At 42.7% G+C, this 26,503-nt stretch overlaps 1 protein-coding gene across 4 annotated transcripts; it reads left to right on the forward strand.

Annotated features, from left to right (window-relative positions):
- The first annotated feature begins 1,189 nt into the window (after positions 1 to 1,189).
- Positions 1,190 to 23,869, forward strand: TIMM9 (translocase of inner mitochondrial membrane 9). Of its 4 annotated transcripts, none has more exons than XM_085626125.1 (5): positions 1,204 to 1,347; positions 4,995 to 5,041; positions 5,133 to 5,199; positions 12,526 to 12,621; positions 22,098 to 23,869. In XM_085626125.1, exons 3-5 carry the CDS (start codon positions 5,161 to 5,163, stop codon positions 22,230 to 22,232), a joined length of 270 nt encoding a protein of 89 aa, XP_085482251.1. In that variant the 5' UTR covers positions 1,204 to 1,347; positions 4,995 to 5,041; positions 5,133 to 5,160; the 3' UTR covers positions 22,233 to 23,869. The 4 variants fall into 4 exon arrangements, with proteins under 4 accessions (XP_085482250.1, XP_085482251.1, XP_085482253.1 ...); XM_085626126.1 differs by lacking the exon at positions 1,204 to 1,347 and adding an exon at positions 1,545 to 1,590; XM_085626124.1 differs by lacking the exon at positions 4,995 to 5,041 and having other exon boundaries at positions 1,190 to 1,347.
- The last annotated feature ends 2,634 nt before the right edge of the window (positions 23,870 to 26,503 follow it).

The raw sequence follows: 26,503 nt of genomic DNA on the forward strand, positions 1-26,503 counted from the left end.
CAGCTTCTCAATGCCAAACTGTTATTTTCTACTGTTGTTTGGCACAATGCTGCTATATATTCTCAAGCGTGCACACACACACAAAGAAACAAGCAGACATGCACACACAAAGCATTCCACTCATTTCCTTTAAAATACCTCCTGAGAGTGTCCCCATTCTCTTCCTCTTGCTTTTCTCTTAAACAAAAACAGGCACACACAAGCAGGCAAACACACGGACATATGAAGACCCTTGCTCAACAGACTCAGGTGGGATTAAAGCCATTTTAAACTCCTTACCTCCCATGGCTTTCTTACTTGTCGCAGTCAGTGTGCTGCCTCGTTTTCTGAGTTTGCACAATTACCCACAACAGTGCATATGATTGACAGCACAGGGCCTGAATGGACCCTCCAATAGTGGTGAACACCCAGACATTATGCAATGAGCCCACCCTGAATGGTTCAGCTGGGGCCGAGCTCAGGGCTACAGAAGCGCCTTGTGTGTCAGAGACAAGTTCCTCTCTGGCAGCCTTGTGCTCACTAGCAGCCAATGAGCCTACCTTTCATTAGTATCGGTACTCTCCTCCCCGCAGTAGAGAAGTGCCGGTACTCAGTACCTGTGAGTACCGGCCCATTTAAAGCACTGAATGAAGCACTGCCTGGCACATATCCAGTCTCTGCCCTGCCCTTGTACTTTTGAAATTGTCTCCATTCTTACCCGCTGATCTGTTCCCAGACAATGCCTTTTATTTATGTTTTAAAAACGAAATAAAAATAAAATGCATTGTCATTAGCAATCTCAAGTAAATGCGAGACCTATTGCATTGCAAATGCTTGTTTTGTGGTAGGCACGGGGAGATTAAGTGATTTGCCCAGAATCACTGGATGTGGACACGACACCGAAGCTCGAAGCTTGGTTTCCCAGCTCCAAAGTCGGCAATCTAGCCGCCGTCAGACCACATCTGCGCTCTAGACCCTTGTCTCGTAATTATGGCGAGCAATGAGGCAAAGAAATTAGCGTATTAGAGAAAGTGTGATGACCTTGGATTGGTTGAAGGAACTCTCGTTCATGTGATTGATTATCTTGGTAGCTGTCACTTGCTTTGCTTGCCCGGAGCTAAACTGTCTGTATCCACAACGATTGACTCTGTAAAGTTTGAGCGCCGGCGCATGCGTGTGCCTGCAGATACTACTTCTCTGGCGCACGTAACCACCTCCCATCTGTGGGCGGGGTTTCCTAACGTGAGCACCAACCAAGACGCTGTGTTTTTTCATTGGATGATTTGCCCTTGCCCAAGATAGTGAGCCCTATGTCGCGCTGAAAAAAGCAAGAAGACTTGGTGGTCTGTGGATGCGGGATCGCTGCAGGTGAGAAGACGTTCTCCAGGCAGATTCAGTGTAATCAGATTGTGTTATATCAGAGGCCCAGCACGAGCGGAGGATTGTGGTTACACTGATGGCCTCAACCACCCGCTTTATACCCACGTGACAACCTACTGGATAGCATGTGTAGACACCGTCTGGCCTTGGCGGTTGCCATTTTAGGTTGGGAAAACCGGCAATGATATAACCGGTGATCTAAACCACGATGGTGGTGCCGCCTCTTCACAGGTTGGAGTGATTTTGCAATTCTGATATAAATTAACCCTTGTATTCTTCTAGCAGTTGGCACCGCTCGACGTAGAGAAGTAGCTTTGCTATGGTTGCTTTAATATATATATAGGTGACTGAATCTGTGATTAAAATGATTGGCAAGCGTAACGCTTTGGTTGCAGAAACAGCCTGAAGGAATCACGGGCTGACCATGACAGGGCATGAAGAATGGGTTTTCAGGTGGTTGTGCACGTTTTTAAATGGCATAATATCCGCAGGTGAGGGTTCACGAATGAGTACAATTCGTGATACACGTTTTGTGCAGACAGGCTCAAGGTTGTATATATTCTGTAAAGGACATTCTATGGTAGAAAGCATTTTGGAGACATAAAACAGTTCTCTGTGTTTACCCACATAGAGCAGTTATCTACCTCTTAAAGTCAGATGACAGCACTGCGCTTCCATACCTGTCAACTCACCCGCATTTGGGGTAGGCGTGATCCGATTTTTATTACTTTTTTTTTACCTGTCTGGCAAACAAAACGACTCCATAGTCTTTAATGGAGTCACACGAATTTAAAACCTATGCAAGCCCGAAGAGAACTGTTCATTCACCACTGTCCTTAACAGGATCACCCTCTTAAACGCCTTACTTACCAGCATTTTTTAGGCCAGTGGTTGATGGGCACATCAAAAGAGTGAGTTTTGGAGATACTACTTCTGTGCACTGAAGTGGTTGAGTCTTTGTTATGTATGTCTTGGACACATTGTATGTATGATAGTAGCAAGAGCTGTGTCTCAAGTATTCTGTGCTACACTAATGATCTCTAGCAAGTTTAGATTCACTGGTCCTGTCATTTATCGCTTCCCCTCTGACCTTATGCATATTGTGGTCAGTCTACATTCCTATCCCCTCTTCTCCCTTAAAAAAAAAAAAAAAGAACATGCTTCTGATTCCATCCCTGCTTCTCTACACACTCCGCTTTAACACACAAAAAACTTTAGCCAATTCAACAAGGCCCTTAATCATGTTTTGATACACTGTTGCTTTCACACATACTCTCTACTATTCTGCGGTCTTGGGTCACGCCTGACGTTTGCTTGATGAAAACCTTCTTCACACTCTTTTGCAGAACATCTTGACACTACTGCCCCCGCCAAAGTTTCTCATGCACAATCAGTGATCTAATCTCACCACACACTTGTCACTCCCCCCTCACAATCAGTAATTTAATCTGTTCACCACATGTACTTGTCAGTCACGTTTCACTTTCAGATAAAAAATTTGCATTATGCTTCTTTCCAAGATCATCATTGTTAGGACAATTTACTTACCACCCCACCTTCTCCATTCTTCGGCTCCACTACCTGCAACCTCTCTCCTCTCTCATTCCTCTACTATTTCACATCTGGAGCTTATCCCTTAACTCAAATAAGCAAACCCTTCATTTGGCCCATTAAACCCCTGCCCCCACAAACTATTAACCCTTGGTACTGTCTTCCAAGATCCTTTTCTGTCTTATCTCTTTTTTCAGTCACTCCTTCCTATCTAAAACGTAACCACCATTATTCACATCTACCGTGGTACTATCTGTACTTAAAAAAACAATGTTGTCCCACTAACTCTCGTTCAATATCCCAGCACCTTTAAAAAAAAAAAAGCACAACATATTTTTTACAAATTCCCAATCAGCTTACTTCACATTTCTTGGCTAGCAACTTCCTCTTACCCATCAATTTGGGCTTTAGTGCTCTTCATTAAATTAAAACTGCACTCTCTTATGTTGCAAACTTTATTACTTTCCTCTTTCTGTACCATTGGTATTAAGATTTCTGCTCTACAGTAATTTTTCCTCATATCTATCAGACCATTCCTTCTCAGTGGCCTCGGAATCCAAAGATCCCCACTGACCTCTCTAGCATTGTAGTTCGACAAGGGTTAATCCTAGGTCCACTCCCATTTTCTCTTGACATCACTTCCATTTGGGGCATCATTTGCTATTTTATTTCTACTGTTCTCTGACACAGATACTTTTCACCCTCTACCTCCAATCACACATCTCTGACTGCCTCACTGCTGTTTGGCATGGGATGTCCAGGCACTCCAGGATTTTGCGATTTGCAGAAACAAATCACAAAACTTTGACTTTTGTTTAAATACAAAAATCCCCAGTGTTTAAAAGTCCCTGCAAAATCCATTTTAAAAAACAAGCTTATTTGACCCTCTTTTTATATACCCTTGCTGCCTTTTAGTTTTTGCCCTCACAAATTTTCTTTTATGCACTCACTGAATTTCACAAAATAATACTGTAAATAAACTCAAATTGTACTGCAGTCTGGTGCATAGGTTACTGGTTGTATGCAATACACACTTGTAGGGCAGCATAATAAACCCCAAAAAGTTGGGTTTGAAAATATTGCTATAAACAATTGCTTTCCGAGTAATTCTTTGGCATATTAATTGATCAACACCTCCATTTAACAACTTTTCTTATTCAAACAATACATGATCGTCTGGAACTAATACAAAAATTCCAGTCTTTTCTTTACACATGTATTTAAATAACTATTTCTGTTTGTAACAATAGACAAAATCTGGATAAGGAGCCAGCACATAAAAAAATAAAACATAACAAACATTTAACATAGAACAAGACATATAATACAAAACAGAATATGTGATTAAGTGTTTTTTATCCAGTATTTGGAACCAGCTCCATCTGGTCTTTCTGGTGAGACACCATATTGCCTGTGAAGTTGTGGAAATCTCCTGAATGGTTATTGCTGGGATCTTTTGTGCTCCGAGTGCTAGTGGTACCCAGGTAGGGGGGGTATGGTAATAACCAGTTTGACAGGAGGGGTGCTTGTAGCCTCCTGACAGCAGACTTTAAGTTGGTAAAAGGCTACAATTGTAGTTTTTCTTGTAAGCTTGATAATGTCTTCTAACAAGCGCAGGTTAAGTGTCTGTGTTGGAGGTGTTTGCTCATCACTCACTACACATATTAATCTATTTGGGAGTTTGCTCATTTCTGTGATGGACATCTGTGCAGCGAAGGTTTGTTTTCAGGCTGGAATTTTATATATGTGGCTAGAATGTTCGTTGGAAGTTATCCCACCCCAGCATTGTAAGTATATCCTCAGTCGTGTTTTCAGGGGATCACAAAGAATCCCACACTTGCTGCTTATGCTTGTTACGCGGTGGTTGGCTCCCTGCATTTGATTGGTGTTGTGGGTGATAGGACGAGTTGAGGTTTCTTGTCATTTTGCTTCTTGGGTCCAACACATCAGGCTGGTTAGCGGGAGAGGATTGCAATTTACGACGGCTCCTTATAGCGCATTTGGATCACTGAACTCTGTTGTCTGTTTTTATATTTCTTTTTTTTCTTACTGTTTCTGCGGCTACTGGACTCCGTTCATTAAAGAAGTTTCATGTTCACTCACATTTACAGTGAGATGTTAACTAGGAAAGGTAACTTTTGTTATCATCCATTCAATTTCTGATACAAGTAATTTGTGTGTTGACCTACATGGTGTGACCTCTCAGTTTTTTCCCCCCCCAGAATAGGAAAACGGAATAAAGAATAGAGCATGGCTGTGCAAGGCGTAGAAACAGAGCAGATTAAACAGGTAATACAGCTTTAATGATATTTGCTTGCTATGGTTTTTATTATTATGTTTTTTTATTTTTATTATTTATAATGGTTTTTATTGCTTTTGTTAATGACAGAGTTCCCGAATTGGAAATCTGATTATTTAGAATTTTCAGTCAAAATAAAGTTATGTCAGCTGTTGTAATATTCACCTCACTATATGTACTGTAACTTTTTATTTGGTTCAGAAACCTTTAAGACTGTCTTTGCTGAATCAATATTGCCTAATGCATGCCCTTTTTGTATTCAAACTTTATGTTGATGGTATTATAATGGTTAGTAAATGAATATACAGAGCAAGAGAAATGCATGTAACGCACAAGATACCTTCATCTGCCGTATACGTTTTCTAGCTGCCCCTAATTCAACACTCGTTTTGGCCATCCACAGGTTTTAGTAATATAAAAATCCCTCCTCAGTCAGTCTCTAGTTTATGATTTTCAATCCCTTCTCTCTGGTTTCTCGAATAGTAACTGCATCCAGCTTATACCACCTTAGAAGTTCAATGCTATGTCTGGCTAAGTAAAGGTGTATGTCTTCTACCTTGTACGATGCTCTCAATTTCACATTGTACATAGTAAAGATTACTCTATTTATGTCATACAACTCTTTTACGGCCCTCCTGCAGAGCTCTTCTCTTTTTCTTGCTTGGGCTCCAAACACAGATCCAAGATATGGAGAATACCTGCCTTGCTGGATCCCTTCTTGTGATCTTCTTAAGGTGTGACCCTTATAAGGCCCTCAGGTATCACTCGACCATTCCTTCATTTTGTGGCCAATGTGAAGTCTTCAGCAACTTTCACTGGTGTGCCATATCCTCCAGTAGGACATGATGGCAAAACATTCTCTGCTGTATCCTACATTGTTCCTTGCTTCTTCCTCTAAGAATTCCCCAAAACTGAAATTTTCTGCTGCATTTCATATGAAGCTGCCACAGAACAGTGAATACCGCAGTGAAATGTTTCTGCAATCCTGCGGTGGGCAATTTACTTTTGTTGTTTTTAACTTTACCCTCAAGTCAACCCAGTGACTGATTTGTTATAGGTACTTTGGCAGAGATGGTCTCAGTTTTCACTCCTACTTCGTCGCTGTGCTGGTAATACTGTCAGTCTTTTATGCTATAATTTGATGGATTCAAACTCGGCAGCATCGTCCCCATTGGTCACTGCCATTTAGTATGGATTAGAGTGGTGTGTGATTTCCCATTTCTGGGCCCCAGTTTCCTCATTGAGCGGTCAATATATATATAATATATTTCAATCTAAAACATAGAAGTCCTGTGAAGTCCTTGCAGAAACACCGCTGCCTAAACAGTATCTAGGTGCTTTTCACGGCCAAGCTCTAATCGGTGCTCATGAAAAGAAGTGAAATTGATGAGTTTTTTTGTTTATCTATCACCTTGAACCACTTTGGTGTTCTTATTTGAAATCCAGGACATCATGCAACCCACCCAACTTGTCAGCCTGGTGTACTCATATTAGTGCCTGAGACAGAGCACTATGATACATTATAACAGTAGGCCTGTAGTGTGTGGTACAAAACAACAAAAAGTGTCCTATTACTCCAGCCAGGAGATGTGTCCTTGTGGCTAGAGCGGCGGCAAAATATGTAAATCGGAACCGGTGTCGAAGGCAGGCCTTGGCCCAAAATCATGTTATCCTGATCAAATCACTTAACTCAACTTGCTCTGAGAGAAAAAAAAGTAACATATTCTGGTGCTCATGTAAAGAGCTGTAACTCCCTTGGGCCAGCTTTGTGCTATATAAAACTACAATGGAAAACAACACCAATGGATCGGTGCCTCACATACAATGACTGAGGAACCCAGCTTCTGTAAGAAATTGATACCAAATTAACTAGTATATACAAAAGCTTTGTTGAATATACCCCTAATAATTGCCTCGGGCACAATAAATTCATTACAGATTTCCTCGCAAAGATCATTGCAGGCGGAGGACATACTAGACAAGTTTACTAAGCAAGTGCTGATATTGTGGAGACTAGCTGCTCGCACCATGATGGGCTTCCTTGCCAAAAGTTAGAGCCAATCTGAACTGCTAAATATTCACATGGCAACATGAATAAATGCTTATGCTGATATTAGTTGCTAATTACTGTATTAACATTTATCCATCTAGTAAATCTTGTTGCCGTCATTCATGTAAAGGGACAGAGTTAGAGTCCTCCATTTGCAATCCTCACACTTACTGTGGGACTTTGATTGATTCCACATGGCTATATGGGGTTGGTGCAAAGTCAGATATGGATGTTCAGTGTCCCAGCTCCCTGTACCCATTCGCTGTCCTGGAGGCAAGATGCTAAGTGGAGCTAATTCCATATTATAGCCACAGACTGCCTATACATTCATGCTGTGAGGGATCTTGTGATTTTGGAGAACTTTTTCACAGACCTCGAGTGGGACAAGTTGCCAAATTGTGCAGTCGATTATACCAGGGAATCCAGCTATACCTACATAAAGTAAAAGATGTCATTAGTGATGTCGTTAATGCTGTCATTAAACATGTCATGGCGAAGGCTTGAGTTATAGATACTTCAGTGCGCGAATTATAGTTAATTCAGTTAACTGTAACATGTATTCCATTTTTTTTCGTTTAAAATCTTATGTTGTAACTGACATTCTCGCCTAATTATAAGGTCACTTTCACCATAGTTCTTTCAGTGAAAGAAAATACATTTATAAACATATTGAAGAATATCATACGTAACAGCATCATTGTGGGGTACAGGCATGGATTGTCAAGCCCTGCTTGATATTAAAACGTGCTCTAGAGGTCAAATTGTTGTAATGGCTGCAGGGTAAAGGCTTGTGAGGTAATGCCCAGCATTGTAAAGGCTGATATCCAGCATGTATCAGGTTTTGGTACGAGTCCTCCATGCTGATTTTGGCAGGCTCTCGGGGCTGTGAGGAGGCGAGCAGCTACTGGTGACAGTGGAGGAGCTCGATATAGACTGTCTTGAGCAGTGAATAGTCGTCTCTTTTATAGACCATGCGGGGCAAAACCTTTGTAATTGTGAACGACCTACTTTTTACTGATTGTAGTGTTTATGCCATCACTAGCAGTTATTTGGATTTTGCACTTGCACCTGGTTCAAGCATGGTTTGCCCTCCATGTTCTAAAATTAAATGATGGCTTGAGTGTGGTTTCCCTCTTATGCCAGCTGTAGCACCATGGTTCAGAGGTTCAATTGGTTGATTATACATGGTGCACGCCATGCACAACTGCATACATGCAAGACATAAACTTATGGACATTGGGTTTGAAATGGTAATATGAATGGGAAACAAAAAAGGCATTCCAAATATGCTTACTGGGCCCAAGGAACAAAAAAACCACAAAAAAATCGTTTCCCTCACATCCTTACCCACATCATTGCTTGCATGCAGTCTCAGAAGATGAGTACAGTATGCAGTAACTGGGGCAAAGTATTGCCGTGGAGAGCTTCACGCCTAAAAGTTGTGGTCTTCTCAGAAAGTACAACATTTTGTCTGTTGTCACTTGCAGTAATGGACAGTGGTTGGTTTTAGACAAAGTTACCTTTTCATTATTAATTCTGGTTAAGGCATGGCATTATTGTCATGCCAGTCATTCTATCTTGCATTGTTTCATTAGACTAGCATATGTGTCACATGTGCTATACAAAGCCTCTGATGTTCAACCATTGGCTATACTGAAGGAATGGGCTTTTTTGGTGTGACCAACACATTGATGAATGACAATGCAAATATCTCTTAAGTCCAATAAAGATTTATGAACAAACCGTTTCAGTCCGTCTACTACAGTAATTGAAAGGCTTCGGCTATTATGTATTTGTTCTGAGCAGAGTGTACAGTAAAGTCTGCTATAGGCATTCAACGTATGATAATTAAAATTACCTATGCACCATCAATGGCATTTTAGAGTTTATTTTGCACTTATGGGTGTTAGAGTGTTGATGCGTGCCACAGTAACACTCTTGATATCCGATGTTTAATTTTCCACTAATTTTAGATTGAGCACCGAACCCTATACTGTATCACTTTCTCTCAACTCTTTCTCGAAACAATAATCATCACTTGGACAAGTTGCTCACCTTCCTATCTCCCCTCCCTGGAAAACAAATCCCTTAGACACCATCTGGAAAGGTTTTGGTCCTTCGTCCCATTATTTTTATGTCACTTAGAGGTACTCATGTTCTTTAAATGCTTTTTATTGGAATTTAGTCCATGCTTACATCTGTAGCTGGAAAGTTTCATGGATGGCTCTGTATAGAAATAGTTTGATGTAGTGATAAAGGGCCAGAGATGTCTTCCAATTGTGTTGCTGCAAACTGGATACTGAGTTAATGTGCTGGTATCACAGAAAGATTAAACACAAATAATGTAGTGCTGTCCTGCTTGGGTGTAAGTAGCATGGTTGATGGTGCATTATAGGCGAAAAGTTGTGGGTTGCGTAGAAGCACCAGAAATGTGCCGTCATTTTGTTACGACAAAGGTGATGCTTCAGCATTGTGTGCTTAACATACAAATAAAATGCATCAGGACAGGAGTGGCACTATAGTCCCAGGGTCCCGGTGAGGATGATTCTGAGGCTTCTTGGGCTCCTGCTTGTCAGTTGGCACATGCTGCCCTTGCTATGTAACCTATGGCTTCAGTGGGCTACGTGCTGGGGTTGCTTCATTTATGCTATTCATATTTCGCAAGGGATGGCTTAAGACCTCATTTGGTAGTAGACTATTGCAAACCTAACATTTGGTAGACCTTTCCCACCCAGATGTCACAGTTGGAATGGATAGGTTGTCACTGGGGTTGTGGAGGCCATTTTGGGGAGGTGGTGATGCGGGGGGGGGGGGGGGGGGCTCTTGTCTCCAGCAGAGAGCCATCTCAACATCAACCTGTTGGAGCTTTGATTGATCGGTCTGGCTCTGAAAGCCCTCCTTCCGACCATCAAGGGAAGGCTGCTACAGGTCCGAACAGACAACTTGACCACCATGTGTTAGAGCAACAACCAGGGTGGGATCCTGGATGTGACTGGACCAGCAGAAGATCTTTGACGACAAGTGGCATCTCCATCCTGAGTTGGCACATGGCATCTTCTGTCAGCGGAGAATGCCCTGGTTCAATCTATTCGCCACTATCAAGAATGCTCAGTGTCAAAGCTTCTGTGGACTGGTGAGTCCTCCAGAAAGGTGATTGGGAGACTCTGTGATGGAACGCTGGTCTCTGCCACTACCTCTTCTGCCTTGATATAATCAGGACAGACTAAGTCATCTTAAAAAGCCCGGACTGGGTCAGTAGGATGGTACCTAGTGCTCTTGAGCCTGATTATTACCTTCAGATCCAGCTGTCCCCTTTGAGAGGACCCCTGTCTCGGTAACCAGGGAGAATCCTAACCCTGAATCTCAACAACCTACACCTGCATGCATAGAGATTAAGGGTCAACAGTTCAATTCTCTTGAGTTACCGCCTGAAGTGGTAGATGTAATTTTGCAGACAGCTGTTGACCAAGTCCATCTAATTTGGGTGCTTGGAAAAGTTTGCAGCCTGGTATGGGGTACATCACCTCAATGCTCTGCAGCCCAGATTTTCTAATGATTTGTTGTTCGTTTTGTCATGGCCCAGCAAAGGCTTGCAGTGGGCACAGTTTTGCATGATGCGTTTTCTGAAAGGTCGACACAGGTTCTTGCAAAGCCATGCCTCTGTGGGACCGAAGTCTAGTTCTTTCTGACAGTCCTTATGTGCATGCCCCTCGAGTCTATGAACAGTGGCTTGCTATAGCTCATGACACTCAAGACAGTCTTTCTTCTGACCACTGCATGAGTGAACTACAGACACTCTCTGTTCAGCATCTGTACAGCATCTGTACAAAACTTAATTCCTGACCAAATTGATGCAGAGGACTATGGCTCCCTTCATTGTGGATAATACTCAGTATTGAAATCTGCTATACACTAGCTAAGAGTAAACCCTAAGTAGACCCTAAGAAGACCTATGAGTTATTCTACCAGTGTCAAGGCTGCCATGATGGCAAGGGGTGCGGCAGTTGTGGATTTCTGCCTAGTTGCGATGTTCTATGGCATAGGTATGTAGACTGGCAGTAAAAAGGAAAATGTTGCATTAACACCACCTATGATAATAGTGACATTTTTTTGTCTAAGAAACCTTAATTTTTATCCTGCTCAAGCTAATTCAGCTTGACCAATAGATGTCAGTGTAATATTACTGGTATGGTCGCTAGAGACCTGTGACCTGTGTTCAGTCGAAGATGTGCGATTTGGCGCTCGCCCACCCTCTCTATTCATGCTGCGCATAGAGATAAAAACTGCTAGCATCAGCAAAGAATTCAGGGATGGAGCCTTGCTGGCTTAGGGCGGTCTCACCTATGCACTCACAAAGACAGCACATTAGCAACGGTATAGTATGAGCCCTGCATGTGTAAACGAGACTTTTTTAAACTAGCAAATTGAAATGTGAAATGAAATGTATTCACTTGTTTATTTTCCATGTATGCAGATGACATATAAAATCACAAATATAATATTACTTTTGCGCTTGAAGCCCTCAAAAGGTTTCCGTTGAATGCATAGCTGCTGCTGCTGTGTTCGGGCTTGGCATTTTGGGCCATTCTGTAGCGCATTGTGTTTAGTTAGCAATGTTAGACTACATTATAGACCGGAAACTAGTCTTTGCTGCACACAACAAAAATTAGCTAAAACCAAGGCACCTCAGTGGGAGTGCTGCCCCGGAGTTTGAATCACCAGTTTGGTGCTGATTTAGATTCAGACCGTTTTTGCCACCTCAGTTCCCTCCATGCAATATCTGTCCTAATTTGTGAGGCCAGACCAGTATGGTTAGGGAAATGTTGTGCAGTCGAACCTGGCTCAAAAACCATACCACATATTATTTCCCATTACCAGTAGGAAAACTCTGAGTAGAGTGCAAAAACTGACCAGGTACAGTGCATTAACTGTATTTTCCTTGAAGGGTGGGGAAAGCGGGATGTTGAGCCCAATATTATGCAAGCTTTCCTAATTCTTTTCACATCGAGGATCTAAATTCTGCAATTAGAGACCTTTTCTTGGTGGCAAGTGCAACCAGGGGATGTACTTGTCTCTCTTTTGCTGTTCTATTCATACTTGCTTGGATACACTATTGTAATGTTGGAAGTCGCACATGATATATCAAATTAAGCACCCTTCGTTTTGCCAGGCTTTTGTTTCTTATCAAAGCTCTTCATAATTTTTATTCAGCTTTGTCATTGCAAATTCAGATTTTATTCACTTTCTGACTGATTTTTGTTCTCAGTTCAAAGAATTCCTTGGAACGTATAATAAGCTCACAGAAACCTGTTTCCTGGATTGTGTTAAAGATTTCACTACAAGAGATGTTCGTCAAGAAGAGGTACGAAGTTATTTGTCCATTTTATTCCTATTCTCCCCAAGTTAGTGTTCATGTGTGTTTTTAGGGCTCGCTGAGCCCAGCGCATGCGCTGGCTTGGAGAGACATTTTGTGTGTGAGCTTTCAAAGTGCTGCTGGCTGGCCTAGCGCTTGTGTTCACGCGACCGTGCACGCGCGCTAGCCTTCAGCAGCACTTTGAAAACTCGTGCGTCATCGCGATCACTTTCGCTTTCAGAGCGATCGCGATGACGCTCGCTTTCAATGCTTGTTGTTTTGGTGATTGGTTCATTTACCCCCGGCGCTTTATTAATACTGAACATTGTCTTTGTCTTGTGTGAACTAGGTGTTTAAACGATGCCTTAAAGCACTCGCACTCCTGCACCAGGCGGATCTCTTGCCCAATACAACACATCTTAACAAACGCCAACGAGTCATTACTAAAAATAAGTGGTTTGCGATTAACAGCAAGTAATAAAAAACAAAATCAAGCATTGGCATAGCCAACAGGTCTCGCCTTTGGGACCTTATAAGTGTTTAGCCATGCAATAGTTAGTGTTGTTGCACCAAGAATATTGTGCTGCATAACTAAATACTTATAAGGTCCCAAAAGCGAGACCTATTGGCTATGCCAATGCTTGTTCTCATAATGGTTCAGGGGTACATTGGAGCTGGAAATATAATACTAACCTATACAATAAAGATGTCTTATTAAGTGCTTAGTGCTAACCACAACCAAACATTTGGGTCTACAATTTCTTGCAAAAGCAGAGCAGGAACCTAAAGTACCTATTTCTAAGCGTCTTGGGGCAATTACGTTTGGGTACTGTATAATTATGGTGCTTAGCATACCACTCCACCCTGCCAAACAATACATGTCTTATTACTAGCCTTAGGTAGAGTGCATCCTGATTTTGGGTGTAAAGGCTAATGGTGGAGCTTTTGGGGTACCCGGGACAGGACACTGCTTGCTCTTTACTTGAAAGAGCCAGAATGTGTCAGTTTGACCTTTTCCCCAATACACATTGGCAATGTTTTTAATGCTCTTGGGGTCCTTTACACAATTGAGGTGTGTATTCAGTGCCATACTTTAATCACAAAGGCTTCGTGTGAGATGTACTTTTAAGCTACAATGAATACATTTCCGACAAATAATAAAAAAAAAATCCCACCATATTGTGTGGGGCATTGCACCCCTGGAAGTTTGTTTTATGCAATGATAAACTGCTAAGTTGAGCTGTCATGCAGCACTTTGTTATAGTGCAGAATTAAACAAACCTTATTACATTTTTGATATATGGGCTCAAATGTTTAAAAAAAAAAAAAAAAAATTTTTATTTAACCTGAATAGTTGCAATATTTATTCTAACTACCCTCCAGAAGATGACCACATCTGATTTCTGAAAGTTTGGGTCGAAACGTCAGTAAATTAACACCAACTGATTTTACTTGTAGACTTGTCTCTATTCCTGGTGGCTTGGCTAATTGTTCTTAAACAATTGGGTTGTTTTTTTATTGTTCCAGCACTCTTATTTTATTCATGTACTCCACTGTTGCTTTGTATTAAACTGTGAATAGAATGCTTGGTTTTGAAAACTATCTTAGAACTAAGATAATAGCTTTTAAAGAATAAACTGGCAATTCAATATCTCCACTGACCATATTGGTCATTGATTGAATAAACCACTGATTTACTTGCCCAGAAACGGGAGCTTGTTAAATTAAGAAAATGTGTATTTAGTAGTGTAGGCTTGATTTTAGAAACCTTGGATCCCTGCTATTAGATACAAAAGAAAGCATTTTGACAGATTGGACAGAAATATTTACATGACTTTTTCAGGCAAATGTGTCTGACAGTGCAAGCTTTTGGCGTGGAATGAAAGAAGCTATAGGCTGCATCCCAGGCTGCATCCCATTTTAATCCTCTGGGGCCCCAATTTCATAACCACAATTTCAAAAGGTTATCCAGTGCTCGGCTGGTGGATGTACAATATTTTCTAGAATTGGTTTCAGAGAAACCCCTCGGGCAAGGTCTTTACTTTGTTTTAACCCAAGAGAGAGAGAGAGAAAAGACAGACCTATCCTACCTTTCTAAAAATCTAAATCTGTTACTTATTCATGATACTCCTCTTTGCACACTACTGTGCAGAGGTTCCACCCATGATTTGATTCTTGTCAGCATGCATACATGATGCCTACCTACATATCCTAAATGGAAGGCTCATTGGCATGTCCTTAAAACTAAAGTAGGCGGTTGTTACTGCCAAAACCCTGACTTACTCTTTGCCCTAAATACGATTCTGGACATGTTTACCAATATAGATTACACTGGGTCTGACGACCTTTATCTTCAAGACCTTCATTTTCATCTTTGTTAAGATAATCCGCAAATTACAACAAAATGTGTCTATTTCTATCTTCCAGTGGACGAAGAGCTTCCCTCAGAGTTTGTGTTTAACCAAAACTCTTTAATTTTTACTCTGCACTCCTCTCCATTTTTAGGTCTCGCTGAGCCAGCGCATGCGCTGTCGGAGAGACATTTAGTATGTGCGTTTTGAAATTGCTACTGGCTGGCCTAGCGCTTGCGTTCACGCGCGCAGCCGCCATCTGTCTCCTCCGTCACAGACTTTCACTTTTGCCACTGCTGCGCGCGCACCACTCGCGCGCGGCCGGCCACTCCGAGTCACTGCTATTTGCGCAGGTCCCGGCCACGCTTAATACCACGCAAATCACCTATAGTCGGATACAACGTAAGCGACCGTGCTTGGCTTCACAGCGGCATGCTGCACTCAGTAAAAGCCAACGATGAACAATGCCAGTAAGTAAATCGATGCCTCTCGGCAGGTTCCCCTAAGAACGACTTTTAAAAACAGTTTCCACTAGGCGGCGCTAGGTTCCCATATGTTACGAACAGGAAACGGCTGAACACAGAGGCGCCGTAATAAGCCCTGCGTCAATGGCCCACTCGGGATGGCGTATGTTACAATAAACACAGGAACGTGTTAGCGCCCGGTTATTCAGTGCCACTCCTCCTTCAACATTGTTTTCTATTCGCCCTTTAGTCTCCGTGTCTTGGACGAAGACTATAGCGGTGTGTCAAGTCTCTTGTCTTCATGTAAAAGGGTGATTTTATGAGCATGCGTGTAACTAAATTCTAATTTCAACTGACAGTTTGGGGTACAACCGGAGAAACTCTATTTTTTAACTATTTCACAAGCCTTACAGAGACAGTGAACAAAGAAAACCTCTCAGATTTTCAAGCGCCGGTAGAAAATGTCATACTATTGCGCAGCCGCCATCTGTCTTCTCCGTCACGGATTTTCACTTTTGGCACTGCTGTGAAAACTGTGAAAAGAGACTCGCATTTCCACTCTAAGCAGTTTTTTATTGCAAGCACTAAAAGGGCTGAAAAAAGCTTGTTCTTCTAAAAGGTTGGACATTTTTAGGTGAAGGACATTTTAAACAAAACTCTATTCTGTGAGTTTGGTAACCAAGGAAAATGGATTGAAATATTGTTCTGCCGTGTACTTGTCGACGCGTAAAAGCTTTTCTTGTCGAATTCAGTGGTAACCTTGTAAAAAGACGTATTCTCCTTTTTATTTATATACCCTTTAGTTCCTTCGCTTGTTTAATTTCTCACACTCTGGGTTACTTACGTTCCCTCACCAACTTTTGCCTTCCTGCTTCCAGGATGTTCCTTTGCACTGGTTGCCAGTTCACTATTAGGTGCATCAGCAGATGGTTTTCCTCTGTTGCCCACCCTCCTTCCTGGTATAGCTGCTAGCATTACGTATATAATGAAATATTTTCTTTTTTTATCAAATGCATTTTTATGCTTCCTTTATTTATTTTTTTCCCATAAGGAAAGATACAAGAATATGTATCTGGCTCTTTGCTAGTTACATTATTTTCCAAGACATGCCTGATTTGTCTCCCTCCGCAGATTCTCTGATAAACGTCGCAAAACATCTCGCCCTCGTCGGGTATATGATCAGATGAGGGTGAGAATATTAAAGCCAAACCTGTCTTATTTACACTTAAATTTTCTTCCCACCTAGTTTGTGGCTTTCGGGCTATGTGGGCCTGTCTGCCACTTAAAGGTAGATGCTCGAGCTGCCCCAAACTGGTGTGATAAGTCTTTAATTTATGCCCCGTTCATGTGCTTTCCCCATAATGGTTATTCCTGCAACTCCTGGTATAGGTCTTAAATGTGATCTTAATTCCTGCTGAAGTCTTGAATAGCGCAATATATACTGAACTGTGTGGTGACTCGATTTACAGTACCACCACCTGCTGGCTTGCAAGTTATGTTGCAAGGGAAGACAGTCACTGCACTCAATGTACTATCTCTCTCTCTGTCTCTGTCTCTGTCTCTGTCTCTGTCTCTCTCTACATCTCTCTCTCTCTCTCTCTGTCTCTGTCTCTCTCTACATCTCTCTCTCTCTCTCTCTCTCTCTACATCTCTCTCTCTCTCTACATCTCTCTCTCTCTCTCTCTCTCTCTCTCTCTCTCTCTCTCTCTCTCTACATCTCTCTCTCTCTCTACATCTCTCTCTCTCTCTACATCTCTCTCTCTCTCTCTCTCTACATCTCTCTCTCTCTCTCTCTCTACATCTCTCTCTCTCTCTCTCTCTACATCTCTCTCTCTCTCTCTCTCTCTCTACATCTCTCTCTCTCTCTCTCTACATCTCTCTCTCTCTCTCTCTCTACATCTCTCTCTCTCTCTCTCTCTCTCTACATCTCTCTCTCTCTCTCTCTCTACATCTCTCTCTCTCTCTCTCTCTACATCTCTCTCTCTCTCTCTCTCTCTACATCTCTCTCTCTCTCTCTCTACATCTCTCTCTCTCTCTCTCTACATCTCTCTCTCTCTCTCTCTACATCTCTCTCTCTCTCTCTACATCTCTCTCTAACTCTCTCTATCTACCTCTCTCTACTGCCTTTGGGACCTTATAAGTGTTTAGCCAAGCAACAGTTGATGTTGTTGCACCAAGGATATCGTGCTGCATAACTAAATACTTATAAGGTCCCAAAGGCGAGACCTATTGGATATGCCAATGCTTGTTTCTAACTGGCTGGTTATTGCCTTCTCCAGTAAGCGAGGCCCAAAAATGCTTTTTCATATAAAATATATGTGATCGCTGTAAAGAATTATGGAGCTCTCACCCGCCCGGCTGGGCCGGTGGTGGAGGGCAGCGCCTTCTTCCTCCTCCCCGCCCCCGCATGGAGAGTAGCAGTACTAGAGACAGAGCTTATAAGGACAGGTTTTGTTTCTTAAATTTTTTGTTTAATGGTTTCCCTATGTTATGGCATATAAATGTTGGGTCTTACCGAGACAGTTCACAGGCTGTGTATTTCTCGTTGATAACTATCGGGCCCCAAGGACTGTGGTAAGATGTAGCGTGGGCACAACCAAAACACAGGATTGGGTGGGCTTGCCCTGCCCACACACTGAGATAAATATATGGAGGAACATCTGTACCAATCAATTGCATTGATTGTTTCACCGCTTATCTTTGTACTGCATGGAATGTATCCAACTTATGGTCGAATCCCTGAACAGATGGACAATACTTGGATTGTGTCTGTTAGGTACCACATCTTGAATTTCTCTGTTCCAATGTTTCATATATGATTATATAAGCCAATAAAAATATATATATATATTTTTAAATTGTGGAGCTCTCTGACGATTTAAGCTTCTGTCTCTCCTTTTGTTAACTAATGCTACAGCCTGTTAGTTTCTTCTTCACCCTACTTTATATTTTCTAAATTCTTCCTTCAACTCCTCTAAAACCTCAGCTTATTACCATGATCTCCCAATAAACACTTTCTAGACTCTGCCCTGTTCTATCCTTCTTTATCCTTTTCAATCCAACTAACAGACTCACATGTCCACTGCTCAAATGAACTCAAATTTCACTGTACTAATTCACCACTAATCCTTTTAGGGTTCGGGAGTAGCGTGCTACTTGCAAAAAAACGCTTCAACGCCTCGTCGGGGATAGTAAGCGTTATGTAAACACAATCACCCTCCCACAACCGGGAAGGAGGCAGGTGTTGCTTTCTCATGTGATTCTTTCTCCACACCTTCCCGCATTTTCAGTTACACACTTGGTTGTAGAGATGGGTTTAGAAGGCAGAAGACATCCTTACTACAAAATTGAGAAGAATAAGGACAATAAACACAAGCAGCACAATTTGGGACCAATACTTACAAGCCTCAGATTGGATTATTTTCCTTCTGTTAGCCCTGGCGGTCATTTTGATTTAGATGCAATAAAGCTTCCCTCCAAAGATCATACTTCGGAATCTCAGAAAGGCAGAGGCATCATAAGCTGATATTACAATTTGGCATACTGACTCTATTCTTTTATGGTGGACACATTTTAGATGGTAACTTTTACCTCTTGCTTCCATGTTGTACCCATGCCTCGGCTTAGGATGAGGGTCTGCAGTTCTATCTGGCTCAAAACTGGATTTAGCCTTAACTCCATTTGTCTAAAAAGTTGGCAGACATGAGTTGGAGTCGCTTTTCTGGTGGGTCCTAAAGTACAACCCTTTGAGACTAGATGCTTTTCAGGCTCTGACCCTGTAGATCACAGTGGCATAATACACATTTTGGGGTAGCTGATATCGCAGAGGCTATTGGACTCATTGTTTCTGCAATCTCAAGGACAGTAGCTCACATGTCAATAACCTGAAGCTCAAATTCTTCAGACTCTCTGGGAAGTGGTTGTTCAGTCCTCATCAACAACACTGCTGAATATAGTAAATCTCTATCACATGCTGTGCAACTAATCCATGCAGTGGGACTGTTCCTTCAGCAACTTCCTACTGTTATCACTCCTTCTGCAAGAAAAGAGAAAGGTTGGGTACTATTTTCTCAACAGACTGCATTATGACTGGAACTATTAGTATACAGCAAAAGCTATAGATGACTGTTCGTTTTCACCTATGCCCTCCATATCACCAGTATGGAGGTCATGAGGTACATGATTGAGAGTACAATGTTTTTTATGACTCTGATCTGATAATGTGCCTTATGTGGTGGGATAGTGGTTTAAACTTAAGGGTGAAAACTGTAGAGAGAAAGTAGCCCTTCCTGATAATAATACGACTACTACCACCACCTTTCCCCTATATATTGATCTGTCCTCCACTCTTACCTCAGTTGCATACGTTTTTGTTTTGCTTTACTCCTGAGGAGGATAACAAATGGCCTGCTTGACTTCCCTGCCTCAAACATGTATCCATTTTCACCTGGAGGTACTTGCCTAATATCCATTGCTTTCATCTATACCCTCAAAGCCACCACCTTTTTCCAGCGGTGTTGCAATTTATTTTCTGTGCTTATATGTGTTGTTTGCTTTGCATAAGTTCTCTTTGAACTTTTGTATCGGTGTTTCCCTTATTTTTTTGAGGCGGGCTACTTCGGCTAATCAGTGTCTTTTCATCACTGCATTCAAGGTGTCCCATACTGAGACCATACTAAATTCCACTTTGTCATATCTTATGCACTGGTATATACCCTTTAGTACTACCAGGCCTTTCAATATGGGGTGCTTGAGCACCAGATTCTCTTCCCATCTCTCACCCTGCATTGTGGCTTGTCCAATATAAACTAGCATTTGCAATGCAACAGGTCTCGCATTACTAAAAGTTTGAGCTATTGGTGTTGCATTACTGTTAGCAATGCCAATGGCTCATACTTCCAGCAATGTGAGACCTATTGCATTGCAAATGCTTGTTCATATTTGCACTCGCTGTCATGGCAACCAGCCCTGGTGCTCTGAGCGGGGGACCTTTTAAAAGCAACAGTGCAACCTGAGTACAAAATAAGCGTGTTTTAGTACATAAATGAGCTTCTTTGTAGTAGCTGCAAGGTTCTTTTCAATGCTTTCGGTGCAAAAATCAGACGCTGATATATGTAAAGATCAAACGCGCCGTGGCGCGGTGATATGCAAAGCCAAACAAAAGCGGGAGGTTGTCATATTTATTCAAGGTAGGGGGTGGGGCTATAATGAGTCCAGCATTGCAGCGTGTCAAAGCCCTCTGGGGCCGCGCGGACTGCTGTTTAAAAAGAAGATTAAGTAAAGCACATGAAGTGTAAGCAGGAACAACCTGGTTACCTTAACACTCTTGAACCGACCGGCAGTGCAAGAATCCAACGCGGATGCATGTAAAGACAAGCGTGGCAGTCACTAATTTTCACTTAAGAATGTACGCTGCTTCCAGCCTTTCCTGTCAGTCTTGCAAAATCTGTTGTCAATATCCCAAACGCCTTGGAGCTTTGTATAGAGGAGAATGGTTCATCGAAAGCTGAAAAAAGCCACACTAAGGGCATGGATGAGGGGGGGGCCGGGGGGGAACAATGGCACATGGAGGAAGGGTCCGCAGATTTCTTTAATCAAAATAGCGCCCGCTTCATGCACCATGAAGTGCAGTGTCCATGCAGGAGGTGGGAGGTACGGAGCATATTTAAAAGTTATAGCTCAACGTCTATAAAATGGGCGCCGCGCTGAGTTAGTAAAACACAATGGGAGGGAACGGCAACGAGTTTGGCAAGCTGCGCAACGGTAGGGAGGGGCAAAGAGTTCGGCAAGCTGCGCATACCCCAGTGGCCGCCATTTTCTGCTTAAAGAACTAGGAAGGAAAAAAAGGCGTGCGGCTGAGTTCGGCTACTGTAAATAAGAAAAGAAAGGTGAGGCCGCCATTACTGCAGCTAAGGCATCCCTCGCTGGTCAAAAAAAAAAATATTGTGGGAGAGCGTTTGCAGGCAGGACAAAGTGATTTAAGAAAATAGTGCTCACAGGCTATAATTAAAATATGTAGAGACGACACATGTAAGAGGAGCAGTCCTCATGGGAGGTTACAACAGGAGAAAAGGAGGGACTACTAAGCCTATTGACAAATCAAAATCCACCATTTACAAAGGACACTAATTTGAGCAAGTTGAAAAGATTGGCATAGCTTCAATTCAATACCTGAATACAGCATGTCTCAAAGAGACAGCTCAAGTGCTGCCTAGGCGAGACCTAAAATGAATGGCCATGATCTGAGAGTACCGTAGGTCCTTATATAACTCCCACACCATTGTCTAGAGCTTTTGTTTTACCATGGAGATTGTGGTCCTGCCTGTCATAACATTGGCGTCCCACAGAATATTAATTAAAAATAAATTCTGTGCCACCAGCTATCCCCCATTGCTATGTCCTCTAGCCATAATTTTCCCTCCTCCTGGATAACAGTGGAGCCCTCAAACCTATTGTGTGTTTTATCCTCCGTGTTGCTTATGACTCTGTTACTACACAAAACTCTCCAGTGTAGCAAATTAGTGACATGCCACTATGTGCAAGTCTGTAACAAATGGGAATCTGCCAACAATTAAGAGCGGATCTCAGAATTTGTGTGTAATATTTCTTTAGAATAGTGGGTTGCTTTATGCTGTGTGATCCCTCTGACCGATTTCTCTTTTTATCGTAGATTACCTGTTCTGAGCACTGTCTGCAGAAGTATTTGAAAATGACACAGCGTATCTCAATGCGATTTCAGGAGTACCACATTCAGCAAAATGAAGCACTGGCGGCTAAGGCCGGACTACTTGGACAGCCTCGATAGTTTCTCCATTGGCCTTTCTTAATGCAGTGACAGTATTTTGTTATTATTTTTTACCTCAATATGGCCAGTCAAACAGTGGTGACTGTGCCAGGTGTCCTAGACCACAGAACGAAGACAGGATACTTGACAAGGAGAGTCCACCAGTGAGTAATCTATCACAGGTTAGAGCAAAATTGGACCACCACAGATCATTTAAAAGAAAAAATGGAGGCACCTTTTTAACGTTTTGTTTTCTGTGTAAAAATTAATTTTAAGACTTTTGTTAAAGAATGTCTTAAGTTTATACCAAACTCTGTGGCCGTATGAAAACTAATTTAAAATCAAGGTTGTTTGTAAGGAATGTGCACATGTTCTACCATTAAAAATGTGTTTAGTATACTTTACAATGCAAGATGGTGGCATTTTATTTGTGGGATAAATACCATTTAGACTAGCCTAGGAAAGGTATAGCCTCCTCCAGAAATCCACAGATTTGCATGGATTGTGATCAAGTGGATGACGTTTGAATTAGGTTTAACATTGTTTGGATTAATGTCTATACATTTTGTTAAATACTGACCACAATCATTTACTACTTATTCATTTTGGAATTTCCTTGGATTTATGCACACATTTATTACCCCTTTTCCTACACACCACTGATTTGCATCCCCCATTCGTATACTGGAGTGGCTGTATAATCAAAGTTTTTTGCATACATGATGAGTCAACGCAGTCATTTATGGGAATTGTTTCAAGACTTAACTTAGTATGTGTTTATTTCTTGATTGGAAGGGGCAGGAGGAAGGTTGGCCAGCTGAGCTGCTGGTTGTATGCTCTTGTACCACCCTAGGCAAATAAGGCCTGGAAAGTACTTTTAACACCTGGGTGCTCCAACATATTTCCGAAACCCTAAATCTGATATGACCGATTTTGTTACTTGTATTTTTCCTTTTTGTGACCTGGCTGATTACTTTGCCAAGTAGCTCGGCAGAACACCGAGCGAATGCAAGGGAGGACCATTACTGGCACAGTCAGAATCACTGCCTAGACAAAGGTGGATTTAGCGACAAAGGTGGACTGACGAGAAGATCCATGTGAATTCAGTATTTCACCCTGCTTGTAGCTTTGTTTAAGAAGGTCTCTTAAGCTTCTGCCGTTTGCATTTGTTTCAATCATATCTCCAGGATCCCAAAATGGTAGCCAGGAACACCGACATCATCAAGGCTGACTAGAGGAGGGCTTCAGAGCTCCATGTTTGTTGCTCTACCTTGGACATCCGGGCTAAAGGGATGTATTTTTCCAGGAGTTTGCTGCATCCTTTCACGGTTATGTGCATTACACAGAGATCATCATACTTTCATTCTCTTGGACAATATCTGGGTTTCTTGGAGTTCACATTCGGTTCAATGAAAGCATGGATGAGCGATAAATTATTTAGTCCTTAGTCTTACTAAAATTGAATTCCTTTTACATGGCCTTCCTAAAACAATAGAAGATAAAATATGATCACTGTAACAGCAGGTTAATATTGCAGATACTTTTTCTCTTTTCAGTCCAAAGTTAAAACTCTGTAGTCTGACAAATGCTTTTGTGCCTTCTTATAATTTTAATTAAAGAATCAGCCCATTCTGGCAATAAAATGTATGGACTCAAAACTAGCGTATTACAATGAATTGTAGTCTGACATGTTAATGGAAAAACAAAAATCTTTGAGTGTTGCAGAACACTGCTACTAGGGCCGTTGATCATATTCTCACCGAAGAGGCCGTAACTGCTGGAGGACTCAATTGCAAGGAGATCTGCCCAGAGGTTGCAGTGATCACCCCATGATGTATCCATAGCAGTTCAAGAGGTGCTGTGCAGCTGCTGAGTCTGGGTGTTGCAGTGCAGGCCTGAGCCACTGATCACCTCTATGACTATAGTCCTGAGCGAGGCTGCTGGTGCGGCCTATAGACTGAAAGAGCCACTGGAGCCCAAAATCCAGCAGGGAAAAAAAAAGATCAGTTTTCATTGCAAAAATGTGGTCTGTTTATGTTGAGTTGGGGCCCCTTCCTGTCGCGTGCACTAAGCCTACCCACACAAGTGAGTTAGAATTTTTATCAGGAGGCTTGGGGGATGCTGGATTATTGGAAATGTGTGGCTCCCTGCAGAGTCCGGAAGTTAGGGGAATGTGGGGAAAATCTGTGTTTTTTTACCAAAGTTTGACATTTTATAAGGGCTTCTGGGTGAAATCACCTAGTGAGAGCCAAGCAGGTCACGCACCTCTGGACTCCCCGTTTGTCTAGTCTTCAGAAATGTGTGGATTTCATAGGTTTGCCTGGTTGGTGCATAGACTAGTCCCAAAATCCACAGTTACACAGATAGCGAAAACAGGGTGGTATTTGTGGAAAAATTGTATATGTCCATGCTGCGTTTTAAGCATTTTTTCAATTGTGAGCACTAGGTACACTCAAAAATTGGGTTCGACGTGTATGTGGAGAGTGGCATGGGAACGCTGGTTCATTGTCAATTTGTGGACCTCAACAGTTTACAGGAAGTTCCAACACAAAATGTAAATAAATGGGTAATTTTAGCCAGGTACGCGCTTGCAAGTTTTGTAGGGCATTACGGGAAAATGAACAGAATCAGTGCAAATTACATCGCGCTGGAAACCTCTGGGTGTTGTTTTGAAAAAAAAAATCTGACTAAAGGCCATATTTACATTTTAGCGGACAGAGAAGACTGTCGGCCTGGCCGAAGACGAGTCCGCCATACTGAGACTACTCAGGCCCCCAAATTTATAAAATGACCGCCAACCTGGCTATTATTTTTAAAGCATTGGCAGCAGCTGCCGTCATGGCGGTTCTTGTCTGGTTTTTATCATTTGGCGCACTGCTTCATCAACATGACAGAGCCATCCATCAAATGTTTGGGGGATGTTTCAAAAACAAAATCCCAAAGCCGGATTTCTCTTTTTGTTAAAAAAAAAAAAAGGCCCCTTCTTGCCGCAAGGGAGTCATTAGACAGTTTTCACTGCCCCTTACTGTTAGGAATTTCCAGGTGGTGACAGACCGTTAAAACTGACCTGTATATCCGCCCATCTAAATTAGGTAGGGGACTTGCATGTCAGCCTCAGATGGCCTCTACTTAGTCAGGCCATAACCATGCCAGAGATGGAGTACTCTTTGCCATGGTTACACCAAAGGTCCATCCACATATAAATCTGGCGGGTAGACCATTATCTTGGCAGTAAGGATAATGTTGCGACGGAGAATACTTACCGCTTCAGATATAAATCTGGCACTAATGTTTTTTTTAAGTTAATCCACCAAACTTACACTGGATGGTTTTGGCACCTCCAGCAGTGCTAGCTTCAAAGAACAGATACTAATCATAGTATCAGAATATTGAAATCTGAAAGAGACACGTTAGTGATAGATTCCTTACCTTAGAATATTCCCCAGGCGTCAGTCTGCATCCGGAAAGTTTTCTGCTTAGCAGTACCCCTGCGCGCCAGTAGGGGCGCCGTGCGGCTCCGTGCCAGTCACTGGCGTCGTGCGTGCTTGGATGACGTCACGGAGGCTACTTAAGCGCCACCAATGCGCGCTGACGTCAGTTCTTTCTTTTTCCACGCCAAAAGCGTAGATCCGGATTGAGCACGTACCTCGGTCATTTTTTGAGACTTTTTTGTCTTCTTCTCCTGTCTCCTAGTGCACGTAGGGATGCCCGGCTTTAAGTCCTGCGGGTCGTGCCACCGTAATATGTCAGTGGCGGACCCCCATGATGTCTGCCTCTACTGCCTGGAGAACGACCACGACTCCTGGGATTGTCGGGACTGCCGTGCCATGGCCCCGAAGGCATTGCGGGAGCAGCGCCGGAAGTTGCTGGAAGTCCGGCACTCCTCTCACCGCCACTCTGGGTCTAGGGGCCGTTTGTGGGACTGCTTGCGGGACCTCAGCCTCTAAGTCTTCACCTTCAGATTCTGTTAAGCGATGCCATAAGAAGAAGTCGAAGAAGCATGTTCGCTCTCCGACGTCCCCCACACCCCGCTCCCCGGAGGCGGACATGGGGGACAGGGGCTCTGCCCCTGCAGTTCCTCTGGAGCCTGGAAGTCCCGCGGCCTACCCGCTATACCCGGGTCCGTCGGCAACTCCCGAACAGCAGCAAGAGTTTCTTGCTGCCTTGGACCGCCTATTTAGGCCTCGAGCTCCTCCCGGCACGCCTGCGGGCCCCATGTCCAGATCCTGTTGACCCGGCGGCACCGCCTCCGGCGCCAGCCCCGGAGCCACTGGATCCAGCGCCCGCGGCTC

This window comes from Triturus cristatus, chromosome 9, assembly GCF_964204655.1.
Source record: "Triturus cristatus chromosome 9, aTriCri1.1, whole genome shotgun sequence".
Classification (NCBI taxonomy): Eukaryota; Metazoa; Chordata; class Amphibia; order Caudata; family Salamandridae; genus Triturus; species Triturus cristatus.